Genomic DNA, 22920 nt, shown 5'->3' on the forward strand with positions numbered 1-22920 from the left:
AACGCCAAAGCACAGCAGAGAACCCTACAGGGGGGTGGTGGGTGATGGGGGGCTGATAATGCGGTGCTATTAAGACCAACAGAAATGTCAGGATAATTGGGGCGTCCTAAACTTTGAAGCTTCACCACTTCAGATTAAAATCTGCGTTAGCGGTAGCGAGCTAGCTTTACTGCAAGGGTTCATCTCAGGTAACCCTGGAGACGATATCACCATCATCATCAGGGCTCGGTGCAAAAGCAGCTTTTGGTACAAGAGCACTGTGACCAGACACACACAAACACACACACACACACACGATCCAACCACACACCTGCCGTGCGATTCCAGATTTAAACTCACGCGGGAGCGCCCGCCAATCATCTGCCTGTCGGAACATTCACACCATCGGGTGTTACATCGAGAAGATTCTAGAGGAGGATGGGGGGGTGCTAAAAGTGGCCCGTCATCCTGACATTTCCTATCGTGGGCGTCGACACTGTAAATGCGTTCATTAGCTTAAAACGAAGATGATGATGAGGGGGACAGAGGTAAAAAAAATCCACAAAAACAAGCAAATGCGACATTCAGCGTGTTCCATCATGTGTGGATGAAACCGTCCCCGCGTCCCGCCCCAAACCGTGGAATATACAGAGGAATATGCATAACTGTCCAATAAGAACTGATGTAAAAAGGTCCCAGGTGTGTGTGTGTGTACGTGTGTGTGTCGTAATGTAACGATAACCCGTATTGTTTACAGAGCAGCGAAGGAGAGTGGGGTAAATCCTGATGGGGCCGTGTGATTGGCCCCTCACAGTGGCAGTATGACAGTCCTCCGTTATCTAAAAGCGTCCGTTGACCAAAAGTTCTAAAAGCTGAGGTGGCGCCGAGTTCGGCAAAGAAGATCGGCGGACGTTTGCCCGCCTGTGTGTGTGTGTGTGTGTTTGTGCTCGGGAGAGTGTGTATCTACGGCGTGAGTCCTGCATAACTTGAGTTTTTGTCACCACAAAAATAATCGAGTCGAACCTCAGATGTTGTTGTAAGGGAGAAAAAAAAAAAAGCGTTTTGTACGATACAATATTTTGTAATATTACACACATGAACGTCAGACGGAAAAAAAAACAAAAAACAAAATTAAGAAATATTTCATGTACTGGAATGAAAAGCACCATTTAACCATTGTGTGAATCTAGATTCTAGATTCATCTGAACATTTACAAAACCTCCCCTCCCCAACACCCACCCCCCACCCCCCAAATGTTCTTTACAAAAAAAACTTTATTCTGTAACCGATGGCACTTCAGTCCTGCTCGACGATCGCTGTTGCTCTTCTGACCGACCGCCTCGGCCTCAGGAGGAAGGTCCAAGCTGAACCAGGTAAAACATTCATTGGTTCGTCTTATAGGGTGGCGGGGGGAAGTTTGGGGAGGGGGGGGTGGGGTGGATATTGCTCTGGGAAGGATCTGCAGTCCCGACCAATGTGCAACTATAAATCCGCTCCAGATAAAGAAGGTTCGACAGCTGATCGGTGAATCGTGACGTTGCTGGAATAAAAGTCGACTTCCACCTTCAGCTGTGATGAAACCGCTAATTTTACACCCGTAGGCGTACAGACGACGCAGATCTGGAAGAAATCGGTGCAGGAAAAACACATCTGTCGGTTGGGGGGGGCCTGCTTGAAGAACATGCACTAAGGGTCTAAGTCAGATACGACGGCATCTCCTCAGCCGAGAACTGGGAGACGGATGCAGGAATAAGAGGCTTTGAGCACGGGCCTGTGGGGGTTGCACCGCGGTTCACTGGTGCTGGGGGGCGCCGGACCCCTTGTCAGACGCCGCCATGTGGTGCAGGTAGCTGCTGTCTTCGTGCCCGCAGTGGTTTAAAGGCTCCGTTTTAAAAAGCGCCGGTGGCGGTGGGAGGTGGGAGACCGCTGGCACGGCCAGGTGGTGATGCGGGTGAGGCGGGGCGAGCGGCGGTGCGTTGGAGAGGTGCTGCTGGGTCGTCTGGGCGTGGGGGTGATGGTGAACGGGGGTCGAGTGCAGCTGCACGTGGGAGAACGCGTGCCCCACCGGGCCTCGCGGCGGCATGGGCCCTCCCATCGGCGATGAGGCGTTTGTCGCGGCGGAAGGGCCGGGCCCGGATGAGGAGGAGGAGGAGAAGGTGTTGGCGAAGATCCGGACAGGCACAGGGGGGGCGCTGGTCTGCAGAACCACCGGGCTGGTGACCCGGAAACACTTCTCTTTGTGTGCTTTGAGCATGTTGGAGAAGCGGAAGCGCTGGCCGCACACCTCGCAGGGGTACGGCTTCTCCCCCGTGTGCGTGCGGCGGTGGCGCTTCATGTTGGGCCGGCTGGTGAAGCTCTTCCCGCAAATCTCACAGATGAACGGCTTCTCCCCTGCATGGAGATAAATTACATCAATGAGTACACAGAGAAATTAAAATGCCGACCCTTAGAGGTCAAACATAAAAAAAAGAACAATAACCAGTTAATTAAACCTCTCCAAATTACAAGGTTAACTTTATCCCGCTTTAAACCTTCATCTCTACCGAGAGCAGTTCTCTTTTTAAAATGCTAATCAGTTGCCATCTTGCATCGAGGGTCTCCGCTGACAACCCACCCACTCGGCAGGAAGCTATTACAATTCGCACTTTGAAGAGCGGGGATGTGAAAGTGAACAACACCAGCTCCGTCGGAATGCCTCTCTCATTAACCCCCCCCCCCCTCTCCACAGAGCCACTGAATGTGCATACTGCCACCCACACAGCCATCTATTAACCGGCTGCTGAATGACTGCAAATGGATCATCCAGGCGCATTGCGTGTGTGTGTGTGTATGTGTGTAAGCTCGTCTTTCTGTAAAGGCTACGTTACATTCTCGACGCACAGAACCCCCCCCCCCACACACTTTGGGGTTGTTTAACACGTGTGATGTCTATTACAGGGTACCGACTCGGGTGTGTCCCCTCCTGCAGGAGGCTAAATTTGATGCTAGCGGCAGGCAAAGCAGAGGGCAGGGTAATTACACATCACAAATATATGGCGAGGGCCAACGGGGAGCAGTGTGTCCGCCCACGACAGGCGAGCCTGGAAGGGAATGGAAAACCCTGAAGGATATACAAGCTGAGTTCGGTCTTGGAAATAGCAATGCAGCAGGGACCGAAAATCGTCAGGATGTAATACAGCATGTGTCTAGGTAGTCATTACAAGCCGCAGCAGAGGCCAGTTTCTTCTTTGGTGCAAAACGTCCCTCTCATTAGAAAAACTGGGCGCAGTCTCTGCGCTCGCCACCGTCGTGTTCGTCTTGGAAACGTCTCCACTTCTTTCCGTTTTTAGCGTACGGTGACCGGTCAGCCGAGCGGTTGCAGGAAAAATGTTGTTTAGCAAAGTTTTCGTCTCTGAAGTCGACGTTTTCTGCTTTCAGGTTTGAAAAACAGGTAGAAAAGGCGCCGGATGACAAACTTCGATCATTAAAATTAACCATAATCCAGAGTTTGATCAATTAAAAGCCTGAAAGTTCATCAAAATCTCACAGGTAGTTTAGAAATATTCAAGAAATCAAAAAGATGTCCTCTAAACAAACATTGGTGAAGTTGACCTTCTGATGGCGCCATCGCTTTAAAGTTCGTGCAAAAGATTTCCTCTTAAAGTGTACTTTTAGATCCCACTTAAGTAAACACAGTGTCGAGTCAGCAAACTGAACCAATATATGGTTTAAAGAAAACAACAACAACAACAACTTCGTTTGGATGAAATGGTATTCCTGCATGCGAGGCCAGAACTGTTGAATGAACTGAAACTGGAGTTCTGAGGAAGATGTTTCGCCTGTTGATTTTATCAAACAAAGCGTTCTTTCGTGACCTGCATGACGGGAGCGCTTTCAGCAAATGATCGCGTTCTGTCTCATTTATCTGAGATCGTGAGCGCGCCTCCGGCTCCGGAATGTCTTGCTGGGAAGGAACAATAACCCGGGAACTAAAATTAAACACTGCGACTCGCTCCTCCAGGCCTCCATCTGGACCGAGTTCAGTTTCTTCAATGACACTTGACTAAAAAAACGGAAAAACTGGTCCGACGGCCGGATGTGTGTGTTTCTCTCACCTGTGTGTGTTTCTCTCACCTGTGTGTGTTTTCATGTGCTCGTCGAAATACTGTTTCATGTTGAAGTCTTTTCCGCACCACTGGCACATGAACTGCTTGTGTCCGATGTGGATGCTCATGTGGGAGCGGAGCTGGTACTTGTACTGGAACCGCTCGTCGCAGTTCTGCAGAGACAATAGGAGGCGTTCAGGGGCAACGTGTACAAAACACACACTCCTGTACATACAGACAAACTTTAAGTTCTTTTTAGTTAAGAGAACTTTTTCACTTTTTATTCCACATACATAATCTGATTCCTGCTTGATTTTTTTTTTTTAATCCTTTAACCCGATAAAGAAACACTCAGAAATTAGGTTACAGCTGCAAAAACTAACAATAACCTCCTTATTCGGGGCCGCGTGTTCACTCCCGTTTGTATTGTGAGGTTTGGGCAGGTATGGTCCTTCACTGACACATTTATAACAACCCCACCTGTTTAAATATAGATGTACCGGAAACACATCAGCACTACAGGGCAAGACGACTGAGGAGAAAGGCCTACGCGCCACACACACCCTTAACAAGCATGTAATTACACGTTCCACTGAAAGATGACTTCAAACGGTCAATTAGGGCGGCTCCACCCATGCACACATGTTCCCTGCGTGCAGCGCTTTCAAGCAGCTGCACATGAAAAGCCTCAAACACAACGTGACAAAAAAAATACACAACCACCGGAGATGAAACCCCCAGAATGCCGAGCGACGGGGTTCCACATTAATCTCACGGCGCGCGTCTGTGAGGTTCGCTGATAATCTGAGAGCACACTAGGGAATGGTAGGACAATAAAAACAGGCGTTTGTTTTTTTTCTCCTGCTGTCTGGGTGGGAGATGTCACGACGGCTGATTAATTCCCAAAACAACAACCGCAGACGAGCGCGAGACACGCCAGCAGACAAAACACACAAACGCCAATCAGGTTTAGAATCACTCTCCTCATAGAGCGTTCATTGACACCACAAGAGAGTAACAAAAATCACAGCAAACAACCCGACTTGGGTCTTTTCTTATTCCCGTTCACGTTGCGCTCGGCGACTCTTACCTCGCAGCGGAAGGGCTTCTCCCCAGAATGCTGCAGCGAGTGAACTTTTAAAGACATGCTGCGTTTGAAAGACTTCCCGCAGGTCTCACAGGTGAACGGCATGTCCTTAGTGTGTGCTGGACAGGTGAGAGGAGAAGGACCAAAGAGTGAAAAACAGAGTCATCTGCATAAAGAATGAACGTATGATTCATTATTGCTCTGGATTCATTGAACCAGAGACCCCAGACAGAGATGTCAGTGATACTGCACAGCAAAGGGGGGGCCCCACTTACCAACCATGTGCTTACGGACGTGTGCCATAGTGTAGAACTTCTTTTCACAGATTTCACATGAGAACTTTTTCTCCGCGTAGCCGTGCACGATCTTGATGTGTTCGTGCAGCGACCAGAGCTTCTTAAAAGACTTGTTGCAGGAGACACACTGCAGGACAGACGAGCACAATAACACCCCCATTATGATTGATTGTTGTTGTTGTTGAAGGGTGACTGTAACAGAACCAGAGATCCTAAAGTTGTTTTATGATTCTCTAGCTCCCCCTGCTGGGGGATGACTGTCACGACAGGTCTAACTTCAGTTCCCAAACTGATTTCAAAGCATTTAATTGAAGTCATGACAGCTTTTGGCATCATATCAAATCGACTTCTTCTATCTGAGCTATCAAGACAGAGCTTTCCTTCCAACAGTGTTTATTATTTGTACCTGAAGCACCAGAGACATTTTATCTCCTTTTTTCAGCCTGTTTTTTCTGTAAAGATAAAACTTTTTGAGTGGCATCAGAACCGCCGGAGGTCTGTTGTTAGCATCACTCATGCTTTTAACCACACAGACGTCCAGATTGTTCAAAAAACAGAATTATGAGCTCAGCTGGGTAGATTCTAAAAAAAAATTAATGAAACAGAACACATCAGCGATGATTTTTACTTATGTAATCAAGTCTAAAGATAACATCGATCACTGCTTCTGTAAAGAAGCCGTTATTGATCAAACAGCAGGTGACTTTTGGTTCTTGATTTAACCTAAATGCTCATCCTGCTTGCTCACGTTATCCATTATCAGCGATGATAGCACGTACGAGTCAATTTATGAGTTGGTGTTGGTGTGAAACCTTTAAACACATCACAATATGTTCTTTACATCTGATGCCACATGTGTGTTTATGTAACGTCCACACGGTCTTTACCTGGATGTTCTTCTCGCAGTCCGTCTGCTGGTGTAAGGCCAGCTCACTCTCGAGGACGAACTTTTTTCCGCACTTGTCGCAGATCTGCATCCGCCTGTGTGTGACGTTCATGTGCTTCTCCAAGTACCAGCGGGTGTTGAACACTCTGGGGCACTTCTCGCACGCCAGCATCTCCTTCTCCTCCGCCTTCCCTCCTGCCGCCGTGGAGCTGGCAGAGGACGAGGCCGATCTGGATGACCTGCGCTTGCTCTTGGGGGGCTCCATGCGCTTCTGTCGCCCCCTGGTGGTCATCCCGGAGGCGGCGGCGCTCAGAGCCGTTCTGAGGCTTTTCCTCCGCGGCTGGCTGGGCGCCGCCGAGCTGCTGGAGCTGCGACGGGCCCTCTTTGACCTCGTTCTCTGACTCTCAATCTCATCCACCTCGTCGTCGTCTTCTTCTTCCTCTTCTTCGTCGGGGCTTTCCTCTTCCTCTTCCTCCTCGTCGTCCTCCTCCTCCTCATCATTGTCATCGTCGCTCCCGGCTCTTTCAGAGTCGTCGGCTGCGGTTTTATTGTCCCCTTTGGATACGTGAAGCGTCTGGTTGTTCAGGTTCACCTCCACAATGATCTGCTCGCGCTTGAACCCCCCTTCCTCCCCGTCCTCACCCTCTTCTTCCTCGTCATCGTCTTCGGTGTCTTCAGAGGTGTCGTCATTGCCGGCCTGGGACCCCTGCGATCCCACCTCCAGCCCCGCTCCCCCCTCTCTGAAATACTGCTGATGATGCTGTGGAGTCACATGCTGGGTGGGCAGCTGACCGATGTTCTGATCGCTGATGGACGTCTTGGCTGCCATTTTATTGCCCACTAACACAGAATAAGGCTTTCCACCAATCTCCCTCTTATAAAGCTTGCCTGTCAAGTCCAGATCGGCATTGGGGGAGTGATAGAAAGACTGGGACACTGGCGCTCTGCGTCCTTCCTCCTGTGACATCCCGCCAAGGCTCGGGACGGAAACCTCTTCCTTGAGGCCCTTGCAGGATTTCATGAAGCGCAAGAGGGAAAGGATTCGGTAGGAGCACAAGACGATGGAGAAGAGTAACTGCTATGGTGTCTAGGTAAACAAGCCCACTCGATAAGGAAGGGCAGGGGATGCCACACCAATCCCCCACCCTCCTTCCACTGAAGACACAGGAAGGAGGGGATGAGGTGCCAGGCGGTCAACCTGATTCAAAGAGAGCATCCATTCTGTCCGAGGTAGGAAAAACAATTGGAAAGACATACAATCTGTTCCAAGATTTGTTCCATACACTTGAAAAAAATCTGCAGAAAAATCACAGGCTCATCGTCTCTGATGCCGAGCAGTCGAGGCTTATTAGCTCGTGAGGAACAATCAGCTGCTAGATTCGGGCTCTCGACTCTCTGATGCCCAGCAGGGTGCCGGTGTCTTCAAACCGAAGTGAAGGTAAAGACGAGCCGGGCGCCAGACACGGAGCCACAATGAGGATTTCTGAGTTGTGCTTGAGGAGCCATTTGCAGCGCATCACCTGAGATCAGACAGAAGAACAGGGAGAAACACAGATGAGATTAGACGCTCTTCAGTCACAAGAGACTCTGAAGCGAAACTGCTTCTATATAGTCAGAAGAGAGCGACACTGCCACCCACAAATGTTTCAGTTGTTGTGTGTGGGAGTGAAAACCACAGCCCTCACAAATGAAGTGTGACTTCAATGTAACAGAAACTAAACATTTGTAGAAGACAACCATAACATCTCACCGTCAAACACTATGCAGTGATGAGAGAGTTTTCGGCCATTATTCATCATATTAATATTAGCACTGTATCTAAAGAGTCTAATGATAATCTGATCATCATTTTTCTGTATTTTTTAGGCTGAAAAGTGTCAAGAAAGTGTTTTTTTACTTTCCCTCAGTGACATCAAATGTGTTTTGTTTTTTAAAATCAGCTTCCATCATACAGGAAAGAGACAATTATGTTATACAAGAGTATAAATTTAATCTTGTTATCTTTATCTTAAAATGCTTCCTTAAGGCTCAATATTTCAAATTAATATAAATAACAATTTGAATCTTTCATGCTAAATAATTTAAATTTTTAATTTTAAGTTAATTTGAAATTTAAAAATAACTACTCCACTTTAGAACTTTACTATATTAGGTCTCTTTTCCGACCTTACCAGTGAATCATTTGGATTCCATAAAAAGAATGACCTCTACAAAAATGAATATTCACGCTTACATGTACACTAACCTCACATTGACTGTTGGAGTGTAATTTAACCACAGGAGTTTTTGTTGCATCTAACCACAGGAAACCGTATTTAACTTTCTATGAAACTTCAGCGCTGAACAGGTTTAAGCTTCTTGTTCAAACTGAACATAAAAAGATGGCATTTCAGTCGATCCTACTCTTATTTTACTCGTCTTTATGGAGCTTGAGTGGTCTTCGTTTATCTAAGCTGAGTTTGTGTGCAGGTGACATTTGGTTGACCTCAAACAACATCACACACACAACTTGGCTTTAAGGTGTGTGCACAACGGCAGTTTAAATAAGAAAACCTCCACGGGCAAGAAAACAAAAAAACATTTCCTTTCAATCAGCAAATAAGAATCCTCCCTTCTGTGAACTGTCTTAAAGGCCTTGTGGTTTAATTCTTTGAACACACACACTGCACCGTCTACAAAGAAAACATAAATAGGACAAGAGGGACTTTCATATTCAAATGCCATTCTGTCTCACGGAACCTAGTTTGTTCTTATCTTTAAATTGCAGTTACGATTAACAAAATGTTTTTATGAGTGCCGGCAAAGAAATGAGAGATGAGAGCAAATGAAGGGGTCACCAGCGGCTAACGTTAGCGCTGCGCAATGACTACAAACTAAGTAATCAACACTATTTGGAGAGCTGTAAAAATAAGGACTTATCAGTTAGCAAAACCACATTCAGTATTTGTCGCCTATTTTCATCAGTGGTTCATTGCCAACTCTGATTAACCAGGAATAAAAACAAACTGATCTCAATCTAAAACATCTTTCATCTTCCTTCACTGATCAGTCTCGTCTATATCTTGGCACTAAATCATGACCACAACTGTTATCCAAAAATCTTCCGTGCCGAAGCACGAACTCCAGAACTCCTGTAGTCTCACCGACACTGTGATGAAGCTAATTTATCTTTTAAAGATTATATTTTAGTCAAACAGAGACGAGTTGTGTTGCATGTGCAAGCGAGAGTAAACTTTCCCTATCCACACCTGACTTCCTTTGCATGCTGATCCTTTCCAAGAATCGGGCAGCAGCTCTGGGAGCATTAAGCCCAAAGGAGGAGGCAGAACTCGGAGCAACTCAACTTACACGGCAGTCTGAGGTTAGGTTATCCCACACCGAGGAGACAAAGGAATATAAAGTACATGAAAAGAAAACAAATCACTCCGTGAGCAGAACTCGACATGTAAACAGAATTCTTTTACAAGTACATGCATGTTTGGTTTTCCAGGGATCTTGTTTTTTTTATCTAACACTAAGCAAAGTGATCAATTTGCTGCTGCACATTTGCAAATAAACACATTGTGGTTACATAACCAATATTGAGTAAAATGCTTCCAGCCGCTTATCATTTACAAATGATGAATCATTTCAGGGTTTCACTTACAGTGACAGAGCAGGCCTTTGATGTGGGACTTGTGCAGAGCAGAGTTCTTGATACCACTACTAATTATCCGACACAATCACCCGTTGCATGGTGAGGTTGAATCAGTCAGGAGTGACCATTAGGGATTGCCTGTTTTTTCGTGTGGTGGTTTTGGTTTGGACAGCTCTCAAAGATGAACTTTGCACCTTGGGTGCATAAAGGGAGAAAATAGCATACATAATTGTCTCTCTCATATAGGTAATCCAGAGCAAAACTAATGCTGAGCAAAAACGCAACCAGAAATCAGAGTTTGTTCAACAACGACTAATTTATAGCTTCCATCACTCGCAAAGTCAAAACTCATTTTATAAACAGGAAGCCACAAAGCCAGTCAGATTCAAATATGAACGATTTGGTTTCAGCTTTATTGCAAAGACACTACACAACAAATATGTGACTTTAAATTGTGCGGTTGCTTGTTTTGTGACAGTAAAGACGAGACTTCTGGAGCACGGAAAATGTGTCATATTTGCCTCTTATAATTAAGCAGTGCTCCTCAAATCCATGCTTGCTCTCAAAGTCTAGACTTTAATGAGCTTTCCCTTTCACAGCTTGTAGAGGGACCGTGTGAGGGTTCACATTCCTCGCTCTGTCCAAACTCATAAGACCTTAACCAGCTCACTGTGTGCTGCTCTGCAGGGGTTCTCCATGCCTCTGTAGGCATTGGGTCCTAAAGCTCATAATCGGGTCATAGAGCTGGAACTAGTGTTTTTGGTCTGGTGTAAATGTACTGAAGCATCATAGAGAAAGGTGAGAGATTTCCACCTTAACTTGCCCCAAATAAACTTTCTTATTCCAGGAGTCACCCCTGATGATGCCAGCTACAAAGATATCTCTATGCTGAATAAGAAACTCGAACATGGGCCATAAAAATGCATCTTATATTTAACACTTGTTTAAATTTGTACAACATCCTGAAACATGACTGTAATCCAAACAGCAGGGACATCGTCATACTAGACTCCTATTTCGAGGTTCCACCACTATATATAATGTGGGGAAGTATAACGAGACCTGGAGCCGCAGCTGCTTTCTAGATTTATAGAGACGCATTGATGCGGGTAACATTTTCACTTACATGACTCTGAATTAACGATGCAGTATTTCATAAGCAAAGAAAACGAGAAATAAAATGTAATTCTTACACATCCAACAGCAGAAACACTTTGGAGGCCCGACCAACTTAGGCTACTTAGCAAGCTAGCAACACTGTAGGTCCTCACCTACATACACATGACAAGCTAACTTGGCTACATTAGCTCAATGTACAGCCATTAAAAATTCAAGATGACTTAAGTATTTAACCTAAATAACAATCACATTAACTTACATATTTTATGACGCATAAAAGCTGATATTTACTGCCAAGTATTTGCAAACAGCTAACAGCGGAGTTTCACTTTTTGAACCCAAAACCGCCCACATTGGGGCTAGTTAGCATCAAGCTAGCAGCTACGTCAGACATATAGCATTAACGTAGGGTTTAATATCAATACCACACTTTCAAGGGGGAAGCGTGACAGCTAACAGCCCCACCGGGAGCTAAATAAAAACCTGCCGACATGCTGAGTTATCTGGTTCTCGTCGTGGGAGATTGAAAGAACGTGTTATTCTAACAAACACCACCTGGCTGCTCCGGCAACGAACCCCCTCAAGTCGATGCTGTCACAAAGTCAGTGCTAGCCGAGCTCAGGACAACCCTGAGCGGCAGCCCGGGTCACCGGCTGCCGGCTAACTGCGTGTGCTTTTCCCACCGACCTCCACGCTTGACACACACGTAACTGCACACGGTTAAGTTATATAGCTTGAATTCGCTGTTAGTTTTCTGGCTTACCTCCGTCGAGAGCGACCTCCCCGCTCGCGTTCGGAGCAACCCGGAGTTGCACAGATTCTGGGGCTTCACGCGCACTTCTTTCGCTCGCTCTCCCTCCACATTTGCGGATGTGCATTTAGGAAGGACAAAGGTGACGATGGTTTTTTTTGTGTGTGTGTGTGTGGGTGCAGAATGCGGGAGATTGTGTGTTCGCTGGCGGTCAAGGGGTGACGGAGGTAACTGCGTGCGTTCTGGTGTTTTCAGCCTCGCTACGTGGCCCGGGCGAGCTCTCGCGCGTGCCACCGCCGTCCCGCGCTCATCCCAGCCGTCCAGGCCGCTGTCTGGGCGGGCGCGCGGCAGCGTGTCTGGGTCGGCTCTTTACGTCTCCCCTCGGAACTACACGGGCCACCGCGCACGCGCACACGCGCGCACACGCACTGAGGTGAATTGGATGAAATAATAATGAGACCCTGAGGATCGTTTTATTCTCTCAAGGGAAAAATCCCAAGTGAAACGTCTACCAATGAGGCACAATGTCAAATTCAATTTTCTGAATTACGTTATTTTATTGCTTTTTTTTAAAAACGTTTTTTCTTTCTTCTCAATGACTCGTGACGCGAAACAATAATTTGTTGATTTAGTAAACTGCCAGGAACGTGATAAAAAAAAACGAATAATTTTTTAAAAAGTTTGACGTCCAGTTCCACAAAACTTTATTTCTAAACTATTTTTATATCTATATTGGTGACAAATTTTAAGGTTATCATGTTTGATTTTATGAATATTCAGACAAGACCATCATTGCAGTTGACTCCCTTGTTAGTCCAACTGACCCCTGAAAAAAAAGGGTTGAGCATATGAAATATTTTCTTACAGTAATATGGTATTTGCATTTGCAAATGTTACTGATTATTTTAAATGTGTTTGAAACAAATCTCAATTGCAACCATGCCACTGTCTTAAATTTGTTCCATCAAGGCTTTCTTACCCAAAATAATAATAATTTAGACCACCATTATGTGGCAAATGATAAGGAACCCAGAAAGAACTGAGAAACAAACTCTTCTCATGCTTCCCTTCATCCCTCAATGGCAACTTATCAGGTTCAAGAGAAAAAAATGTATATTCACCTCTGAAGTCTCAAACAAACTTAACCAGAGTTGGAAGAACAATTTTATTACATTGAGCCTAATTTAAATGCAGTGCAGAAAACAATGATTGAAAAAAACCCACTAAAATTACCTCCTGACGTTAAACTGTGTTAAGTGTTGCTTTTCTTATATGGAGTACTCTGAATCATGAAATACAGAAATAACATGAGAATTTATGGCGCTCCTATTTCTTTTAATACAAAGTAGAACATATAGGCTGCTCTCCACTTTCTCACACATGGGTGGAATTCATAAATGCATGGCAGACTGCTTGCTATGACTACCACCACACCGCTACCAGCAGGGCCCAGTCCCGAGTTGGCAAGAGAAGAATTAGGAGGAATGTGTGTGAAACTGGGAGTCCTTTATTGAATCCTCCAACCATCCCTTTAATGGCTGGTCATGGCTAGAGAGGGGCAGACATGTAGCCTGGTGTTATCATTGGGGCAACTGGAACAACGTGCCCTGTCCCGAGGGCAGGTAAGTTACATTGCGGGAGCGAGACAGCTGTAAAGCAATTTCTTCGGCCGCTTCCAACTTCCGGAGCTCTACCAGACCGTCACCAGCTTCCATCAGGGAGTTTGCGATGAGCAAGGCAGCCTGGGAGTCTCCCTCTGCTGATATAATGGCCGCCTGTTTCTGCTGCTCAGCCTAAAAAGACAAACAAACTGAATGAGCCGTCTACATTCACACCTTTTGTACCAGAGACGAATTACATTTAGACATTTCTAATACCGCAGTCAAAGATGATCTGTGCCAACAGTACCTTTTCTACTACAAAACGGGCCCTTTCAGCCTCCTGTTGAGCCACCTGCTTCATCTCAACAGCTTCTGTGAATTCCTTTCCAAAGGTTAAGTGTGTCTGAAAGAACACATCACAATTTCCTTATGTTAAAATCCTCCTGAAAACATTACATGGACACTACTGGAAAATATGAGCTGCTGCATACCAGTGAAACATCGTCCAAGATCAGACCGAAGGTGGAGGCTCTTTCTGTGAGGTCCTCGCTGACCTGCCGAGACACAAGCTCTCTCTGAGTGATGAGCTCACCGGCATCAAACCGAGCCTGTGGGGAAAGAAGAAGACACAAATTGTTCATTCCCTTAGATTACTCGATGTAAATGGGTTTTTTGGTCGCTGTTTATGATTTACTCACCACTACAGACTTTAAAACCTCTGTGGTGATGGACGGGAGAACCCTCTCATCATAGTCTTCCCCAATGCTGGTGAAGATGCGAGGCAGCTGGGTGGTGACCGGCCGGAAGAGGATACGCAGTGTGATGTTTACATTCTGCAAATCTGTGGTGCAGGGGTTTTATGTGTTAGCACAGAATAGTTACATTAGGATATTTTGCCACTGCCATCTTCCTATTTTCAAGTTATATTCTTATTAATTTCCTACAGCCAGCCTGGATGAATGAACCACAGACATGACAGCATTACTACAGCTGAATAAATGACTGATGTACCTTTGCTGCCTGTAATGACAGGAACGTTGCGAGGACGGGAGCGGCAATCAAAGATGATTGGCTTCTGAACCCAGGGAATCAGGAAGTGCGTCCCTTCATTGACAACAGCCTCTTGCACGCCTCTAAACCGGTCGAATATCACAGCACGGTGCCCTGCATCAACTGTAGGATGAAGGAGAGTTAAATCCCACGACAACACATTTAACGGGCTATACTTTTAAAACCATTAATCATTCATGCTTAGCCACCAAATAGCTTTGTGTGACACTGAATGGATTCTCCAGGTGGAAAAGTAGGTGAACGAGCCCAAGCACTGAGTAACAACTACCAGCATTAAGTTGTGTGTTCTGAGGAATACTCACCATTGAAAAGTGCGGAGTTTACAACACTTCCACCAATGGCGAGGGCCAAACCTATCTTCCCAATGCTCTCAAACAACTTGGCCATGACAGCTATCTCCTGGAAGGGCCAAAAGAAAAGGCTAACACCATTAGCACACATCACTGACGACCGTCCTACACAGGGCTAACAAGGACTGTTGATGACGGCATTTATATAAAAAAGACAAGTTTCTTCCATCCCATAATAGCTGGCCTTGGCGTTGTCTGAGTGATGGCAAGGCTGTGGGTGTTAGCTAATTTAGCTCATTAGTTAGCATTAGCTTACCAGCAAGATGAAGCAGGTGACTAGCTAAGCCGAAACAAACCAATATTTGGAGGGTAAAATCTAAAACATGCAAAACTCTACACGTAAATTAATTAATATCCGTGAAAGCGACAGTAAATCGTGTGTGTGAGCAGCGTGGAAAGAACACGCCGGGTTGTACACATGTCATCGCTCGCTGGCAGACATGGAGGTGGTCGCTGGTGTTCGCCTGACTCAACTCGTGGACTATAACGTCATGAAAACATATACAAACAGCTCTAAATCACTGTGGAAATATTAATCTATATACATTCGACTATATAATCAATAATTAAGTCTCCAAACAGCTCGCAGGGCCGCACTCACCTCAGTTTATCTCAGAGACGTCTATGACCTCCACCGGACACGACGTATAACACATGAAATAACTGCGTCACAGCGCTTGCGCAGCGTACGTCACAACGTGCCCTCTGATTGGACAATCCGTCTTCTCTCTTCTTCTCTGGTTTTAATTGAAGTGTTTGACGTACGACGTAAAGATGCATTACCGCCACCGCTTGTTTTAAGAAAGAGGCTTACATTTATCCGAAATGATAAATTAACACTTCAGTTCAATCGACTTTTTAAAAATTAAAATAAGCTCAATTTTACACGATCTACGGAATTCAAATGGAATATATTGAGCTTAAAGCTTGGTGCAAAAGTGTTAATTTATGTTTAATAAAAATAAGTGTTGACCATGTATTTTTTGTTCGGGGGCCTTTAACTAATATTTTATATCATTTAATATCACTTTGGCAAAAGAAAGGTATTGTATTCAAAATCAAATATACGTTTCTTTATTGCAAAATTAACATACACAGAAAAATGAATCAAAATCCCTTCATAAATTATAAATATGTTACTGAGATCACAAATCAATTGTCACCATATTCAAACAGTTACTTTAGAGCAGTGTTGGGGTCTCACTAATACGTCATAGCAGATTCATGAGAAGTTGCCATGACGACCAGCTTCACTGAGACGAACGGAGAACAAGAGTTTGACCGTTCCTGATAAAACAGGTTAGCGCACAGAACCGACAGAACTTCATATTCAGTCTGAACTCTGTCGCCTCCTCGCGGTGACGCGACGAATGACACCATATTTGGAAGTTTCACTTTTCCTCCACGACTCCGACAGTGGAGAGAAAGACAACGAGAAGCAACCGCAAGTCCGTTAAGGTCGGTTTAAACTTCCATCTGCAGGATATTCCGTCGTATATTTGGTAGCGGATACGTTCGGTATTTTTCGGTAAAATCAGGAGATACTTCGATTGTCGGTGACCGTCGTCAGATTTGGATTTGTCCGATTTGTTTACTTCCTTGACACTCAAAACTCTGCAATGTGGCTGTTGGAGTTGCAGAGGTTGACATCTCGCAGAAGTAGTTGGAGGGGTTTTAGAATAATCGATCAGAAATCAATCACTTAGAAATCGTCTGCATGGGTCAAAAGTGTCATCTCATAAATGATTATTTGCTGCGGTTCATTTTTAGATTACAAGACAGCAGCGAACTTAAAGTTGGAATGAGGAAGAAGGGGCTTTAACTTCCAAATATCACGTTTAAAACATTTAGATTTAGTTTTTTTAGATTTGCATTTTTACTATAACCATAGGAAGTAAGACGTAAGAAATAATCACGTGAATTGATAGAGAAATAATAGCAACAGATAATACTCCAGCTTTGATTTAAAAGAACTGAAACTCCAAAAAAGACTTGCATTTTTTTCATCAATATCCGTGTTTATGTCTTAATTGTGAGTTGTGGATTTTGTTTGTAATGTGTCAGAAATTTTTTTTTTTAAAGATAAATGGTAGAATTTTCATCCATATTTCACAAATGGATTTGAATGGAAAGAAGGTAGCATCGTGTATTTAATGATATGAATCAATAAATCTCTCATGCCTTTTAGACTTAGTAAGTTAGTGTTTAAGAGGACAGTTTTAAGACAAGAAGAAACACCTGAAATGGAAGTTTGGGGCCATGTTGCTGTAGTGTCCCAATAACTCCCAATAGAGGGTGTTCTTTTATCAAATATGTCTTCCTGCTTATTTGTAAGGGTGTGGTCTGTGAATGGATGCCTCATGTCTTTAAATTAACTGGAGTTGTGTTTTCCCATCAGTGTCTAAAGAGTCATGATTTGTGCCAAAAAACCTGACATTTCTGTGTGGAATTCATTCTTACAAATATGTCCTTTAATCAGTTCTTGTGTTTCTCCCAGCAGATGGCACAGCCGGGCAGGACTGTGAGAGTCAGCGGACTGCCTACCAACATTGAGGAAGACAGGCTGAAAGACAAGATACTTATCCACTTCATGAGTACCAGGAATGGAGGAGGGGAAATAGAGTCTGTCACCATCGTCAAGGTGACGCCTGTCTCTGCCCTCATCACCTTTGAGGACAGCAGAGGTCAGTGGAGGCAGGATGTGAGCGTATCTGTGCATTGGAAGTGTATTTACATGAATTCTTGACTCCAGTATAGAAACATGTTGCTGTCCAATAGTATTTACTGTCTAATACACTCAAGTGATTTAAAATCACAACACTGACAGAAAATATTTTCTCGTTATTAAATTTGACCGCACACCCTGGTTACACCATGCATATCGACCCAGAATCAAGATCGACAAACGAGCTCGCTTCACCTCAGAGACGTGATCCGACCGGCCGCTGACGCGACAGCAGAGCCCACTGACATCCGTGATTGGCCTTCACATGACAAAACAACAAGACATTGTCTGAGGCGTGATGAGCGTCCTGCTGATGACCAGGATCACCAGTGTTGTGTTGATGGGGTGACATGGCTAGGCCCGCGTGTACGCCCGCTTTCTGGCATTTCAGTGCCAGACAATTAGGGTAATAATCAATACTGATGGTGGACGGGACGATACATTAAATACTGGTTCTGCAAAATGTTGAACATTCATTTATAGTGTTGACATTTTTTGTGTTTAAGGATTTTCACCTCACGTGTAGCATTTTTAAATCCCTTGCATGTGTTTTACCTACATTATCTCACATTACAGAAACAAATGGTTCATTGACTTGCGCACCAAGGATTGAAGTTGCAATAATTCACCTTGTATTATTAATATATTGTGCTATATTTGCTGTCACCATTGATTTACACCAAGCTGGCATGATGGAGTGCCAGTCAATGGATAGCCAATTGTGAAAGAGTTTAATCAAGATGCTTCACAGGCAGATATTGATTTCCCTCTGGTGACCCGTCTCCCACAGTGGCACAGACAGTCATTCAACACAACCGGCACATTCTGGAAGTGGATGGAAAGAAGTATAATCTCACTGCAAATGTACAGCATGAAGGACTGGATCCAGACAAGGTATGATCGTTTAGAATGCTCAGAAATATACATGCAGACCTCAGCATAAGAACACAATTGGTTCCGAGAGGTTGTTCGTAAGATGAATTGTTCATAAATCCTTATTTATTACATTTTAATCTGTAATCGTCATTTAAATGCTTCTTCTTCTTCAGTTCGGAAGAGCTGAATTGGATTGATTTAAACAGCTTTGGATCATGAGTCGAATGTTTGTATGTTGAGGACTACCTTAATGCATATGCAGTAAAATCCACACAAATCTCTCTCCGCTGCTGTCTTTGCAGGTGGTCCAAAGTTTATCAGCAGTGGTTGACCACGACCAGCTTCCTTGTGGAGAAATGGCATTGATAAGCCTTCATCAGAGCCACCCTGATATCTTAATAAGCTATGATGCTGCTGTCAAGTTATACACACTGCATGGCACCTATTCCAAAGTCCAGACTGCCTTGGCACAATTGCTTGGCAATCCTGACAGCCCAGTATCAGCAGTAAAAAAAGACTCAGGCCAACCTGGCACAGATGGCTCTAGATCTGTTCAGATAGCCCAGACACCTCACGCTCAGGAGTCAGAAGATCAGAGCAGAAACTCTAATCAGCAATCAGAAGAAAGCCCTAATGTTCATGTCGGCAGGTCCTCTGATGACTACAACCCAGGTTTGCATAGGGACGTGACACCTGGTTGTTCTGACTTGAAAGATACTGGTTCAGCTCTTCAGCCTGCTGGGCCTACTAGCACATCAGAGGAAGACCTTTTACTAATTGTGGATGCAGACATGTTCCAATATCTGCAGAAACACTGGGAAAAGGAATTCCAGCTAACTGTCAATCCGTTTGGCATTGACGTGGTGCACGTGACAAATGAGGGGTTGACCAGTCTTTATCGTCAGGCTGCAGCAGGCAAGGGGGAGGAAGGTAAAGATAAAGAGTGCATCGAGTTAGCAAGAGAAGCAATCAGGAGTTTTTTCCTAGAGAAAGAGTCCAAGATCTGTCGAGATCAGCTCCAGAAGGGTATCCTATTCCTCAGGGGGGGACTGCAAAAAGCAAAAGAGATCCTGAGTATCAGGCTTCCCAAGCTTCTTGTCAATGAAGATGACGAAAATATTTATGTCATTGGGAGCAGTCATGACATCTTTGAGGCCAAGACGTTTCTCCTGGACTACGAAGTATCTTGGTCAAGTAAAGAGGATGCAGCCAGCTTTCGATTTCCTTCACATGAATCTGGTTCGTCATCTGATGTTACTGAACAGAGCCCCCCCCTCGCAATATCCACCACTTTAGATCCTATGGATAATAGGATAGATCAGCTGCAGAGATCAGAGGACGATGAGAGAAGACATGAAGCAGCTGGAAGATATAAACTAGCTGCTCAGTTTAAGGATTCTGGCCTGGCTGTATTAGGCAGGGGACTAACTAACTTCAACTTAAGAGGAGGTCGCTCACCTCCAGGTAGACAAACACGCACTGGGCCAGTGTTGGGCCATGATGTTCTGTCAGAAACAGCACAGATTCCTGCTGAAAGAGCCTCCTGGTCGTTACCACAAAACACTGGTGGGGACATATTGTTCAAGAGTAGAGAAGCATTTCCTTCAGCTGCTTATATGAAGAATAAAACCTCCCTAACCTCACATTTATTTGACACCCGTCCTAAGGGTTCAACATCACATCCCAGCACAGCTCAACTCACGTTATCAGGAAGTACTTCAATTCCACCTGCTGGGTCTGGACATAACTTGAAGCGAGCCAATAGTTTTTCAGGAATGCCTCAGCAGAGAGTGCAAGTAACAACAGGTCAGGAGAGTCAAGATGACACTGTTGATACAAGAGTCAGAGCCAGGGCCTCCAGCTTATGTAACCCAACAGGGAAGGATAGACAGTTAGAGCAAAACGCAGAGGTTACAGTGTCCTTTATAATGTGGCGTCACATAAAAGATGCCTACAGTGCTCGATTGGATGACCTGACCTCTGACGTCCAAATGAAAGAGACTCGCCCTGTGGGTAGTAGTGATGTGACTCTCACCTTAAGAGGAGTGAACTCCTCCAAAGTGACTACATGTCAGCAAGGTTTACAGAAGTTGTTTGATTCGGTGAGCGTAGACTTCTCAGTGCAGGAGTTGCCCTTGTCAGAGCTGGGTATCATCGACCAAGAGAATGACACCTTACAGGCGTGTTGCACTGAGGTGCGTAATCGGTTCAAGAAGGTTACCATTGACATTTCAAAGAACATCTTATTTCTTATTGGCCCAAGGCAATTGTGTTCTCAGGTAGGCAACTCACTGCGGGAGATCTTTTCTGTAGATTTAACCCCAGTCCATGCGCAGCAAGACTTTCAAACACCCTCTACCTCCAAATGGGATCCATCTACATGCCTTCCTACAAATTGGGACCAAAGTCCTAGTTTGCACTGTCACGGCAATCCTCAGGGGATGCTAGAGAGCCAAACAAGCAAAGCTAATGGAACTGGTAGAAGTCAGGCAAGGATAACAAACAGTGAAAGTGCCTTTCAAGAGGCAGAACTGGTGAATGGATCCATCAGACAGCCGTTATCGAGGATAGACCCTTTCATCAAAGAGAAAGTTAAGATTCTAAGTGCAACAGAGAGGGAAAGACAGAGCACTGATACAGTTCCCAAGCACTCTGAAACAGAGAATACCAGAAGTTACAGAAATATAAGCAGTGCTGGGTCAACACCAACGCCCCTCGATAAAGAGACACCCCTTAATATGAACGAGAGAACCAAACGCTCCTTGCAGAAGGACAGTACACAGCAGAGGCAAGCAGAGACCGGCGCCCTAGGGGAATCGAAGTCAGGAGTCGAAATCTGCGTATGTGGTGAGACTGAGCAGACGATGTCGAGGACGAAGTGTGGGGCAACCATGTGCTCCAAGTGCCTGGACACCGTGCACGTCCACTGCAGAGTTTGCCACGTGAGCGAGCCGACATCGCCGATCATTCAGGGCAAAATGAACCACTCAAAACTGCACATCAGCATACCAGGACACAAGAAACACTCTTCAATCAAGATCACTTACTTCATTCCGGATGGTGTCCAAGAGGTGAGGCTCTTATTTTTGAACGAATCTATTTAAACTTGTATCTATTAGACGCCTGTTTGTTTGTTTTTTGCGTGTGTATAAGTCAATTCCCCTTTGTGATGTGATGAATTTAGATTAACAAGACTCTCCAGGAAGGCCTTAGTACTATAAATACACCGTAGTGCTGCATAGGAAGTGATCATTTATTTTCTTTGGCCTCCATGTTCAGGAAAAATCTGTAGGAACATGTTCATTTCCTGACAACTCTTGGTTCGCCACTAACGTGTGATGGTATAACATTTAACAATGACACTTTAGGCTTGTTAGACTTCACAAGTTTAATTTTGTCTTCCCAGGCTGGTCACCCCTTTCCAGGTGAACCATTTCAAGGAGGGGTGTTTGAAGCTTTTCTACCAGACTGCGAGAAGGCCAGAAAGCTGCTACCCAGGATGGAGAAAGCCTTCAGGAAGGGACTTACATTCACATTGGTGGAAAATGGGTCCCGTTGCAGGGTTACCTGGGACAACATCCCACACAAAACCAGCATTCATGGAGGCAAATCAGCGTAAGTCAGGCTGATGGAGATAATGAATTTAAGGCCTACCTAGTCCACGTGTTGATCTGTATGACTTTGTTTTAATCTCTTTCAGGAACGGTTACCCAGATTCCACTTACCTCACTCGCTTGTCTGAGGTCTTGACCTTCCACGGCATCAAGGAACCACCAGCAGAGTCTGACAAATAATATCAGCCTGAAGAAGACTTCTCTTATAGTTTGGATTTTAAATTTTTTTTATGTGGTTAGTTATTTGCACTATATTTTTTGTGTTATACATAGTACCAGGTTATATTGTTATGTTTTAACATGTTCATGATGTTTAGATGTTTAGTATACTTGAGCAAACGTTCTCAGTGCAGCTAATTTGAAATATTTCATTTTATAACTATATATATTTTCCACCGCTTATCCGTAGTCGGGTCGCTTTGAATCTTTAATAAAAAAAAAAAACGGTGTAAAATGCAAACGGTGTAAAAATCCTTTACAAATTACTTCATGTCACATTCCCATTTTATAAAAAAAAGTTCTGTAATGTATTTTTTTGTTAAGTTCTGTATAGATTTTATACATTTTGTACTGTTCAAATAGTTCTAAGGGTAATATATATAATTTTTTTAGGAAAAACGAGAATGTAGTGGTAGAATATTGGGGGAATAAAATAATGTCTGTTGAGAGAAATTCAGTTGGGGCAGAGAAATTAAAAAAAAATCACATCTCCTGATATTTTGTTATGCTTTTTTTTATTAGTCCTGGAAAACATGTAAGGCATATGGTAACATTACACACTGAAGCGTTACAAGCTCTAGAGGCCATGTGGACAACATGGCACCACGCAGTAAACCCAGAGT

At 44.5% G+C, this 22920-nt stretch overlaps 3 protein-coding genes across 5 annotated transcripts; 1 reads left to right on the forward strand and 2 right to left on the reverse strand.

Annotated features, from left to right (window-relative positions):
• Window positions 1-1362: 1362 nt before the first annotated feature.
• znf652 (zinc finger protein 652) lies at window positions 1363-12172 on the reverse strand. 2 transcript variants are annotated; one of them, XM_068337128.1, is made up of 7 exons: window positions 11854-12172; window positions 9981-10165; window positions 6336-7854; window positions 5428-5575; window positions 5156-5271; window positions 4094-4238; window positions 1363-2371 (listed from the first exon to the last, which is right to left on the reverse strand). In XM_068337128.1, the coding sequence occupies exons 3-7, from the start codon at window positions 7353-7355 to the stop codon at window positions 1773-1775; spliced, it is 2028 nt and encodes a 675-aa protein (XP_068193229.1). In that variant the 5' UTR covers window positions 7356-7854; window positions 9981-10165; window positions 11854-12172; the 3' UTR covers window positions 1363-1772. The 2 variants fall into 2 exon arrangements, with proteins under 2 accessions (XP_068193229.1, XP_068193228.1); XM_068337127.1 differs by lacking the exon at window positions 9981-10165.
• An 820-nt stretch (window positions 12173-12992) lies between these two features.
• On the reverse strand, window positions 12993-15527 carry phb (prohibitin). Its single transcript, XM_068336979.1, has 7 exons — window positions 15465-15527; window positions 14816-14912; window positions 14454-14615; window positions 14141-14283; window positions 13934-14050; window positions 13750-13845; window positions 12993-13634 (listed from the first exon to the last, which is right to left on the reverse strand). The coding sequence occupies exons 2-7, from the start codon at window positions 14898-14900 to the stop codon at window positions 13422-13424; spliced, it is 816 nt and encodes a 271-aa protein (XP_068193080.1). The 5' UTR covers window positions 14901-14912; window positions 15465-15527; the 3' UTR covers window positions 12993-13421.
• A 702-nt stretch (window positions 15528-16229) lies between these two features.
• Window positions 16230-22674, forward strand: si:busm1-163l24.3 (uncharacterized). 2 transcript variants are annotated; one of them, XM_068335889.1, is made up of 6 exons: window positions 16230-16321; window positions 17364-17547; window positions 17754-18482; window positions 18767-21535; window positions 21871-22079; window positions 22165-22674. In XM_068335889.1, exons 4-6 carry the CDS (start codon window positions 18821-18823, stop codon window positions 22256-22258), a joined length of 3018 nt encoding a protein of 1005 aa, XP_068191990.1. In that variant the 5' UTR covers window positions 16230-16321; window positions 17364-17547; window positions 17754-18482; window positions 18767-18820; the 3' UTR covers window positions 22259-22674. The 2 variants fall into 2 exon arrangements, with proteins under 2 accessions (XP_068191990.1, XP_068191989.1); XM_068335888.1 differs by having other exon boundaries at window positions 18379-18482.
• The last annotated feature ends 246 nt before the right edge of the window (window positions 22675-22920 follow it).

This window comes from Antennarius striatus, chromosome 16, assembly GCF_040054535.1.
Source record: "Antennarius striatus isolate MH-2024 chromosome 16, ASM4005453v1, whole genome shotgun sequence".
Taxonomy (NCBI): Eukaryota; Metazoa; Chordata; class Actinopteri; order Lophiiformes; family Antennariidae; genus Antennarius; species Antennarius striatus.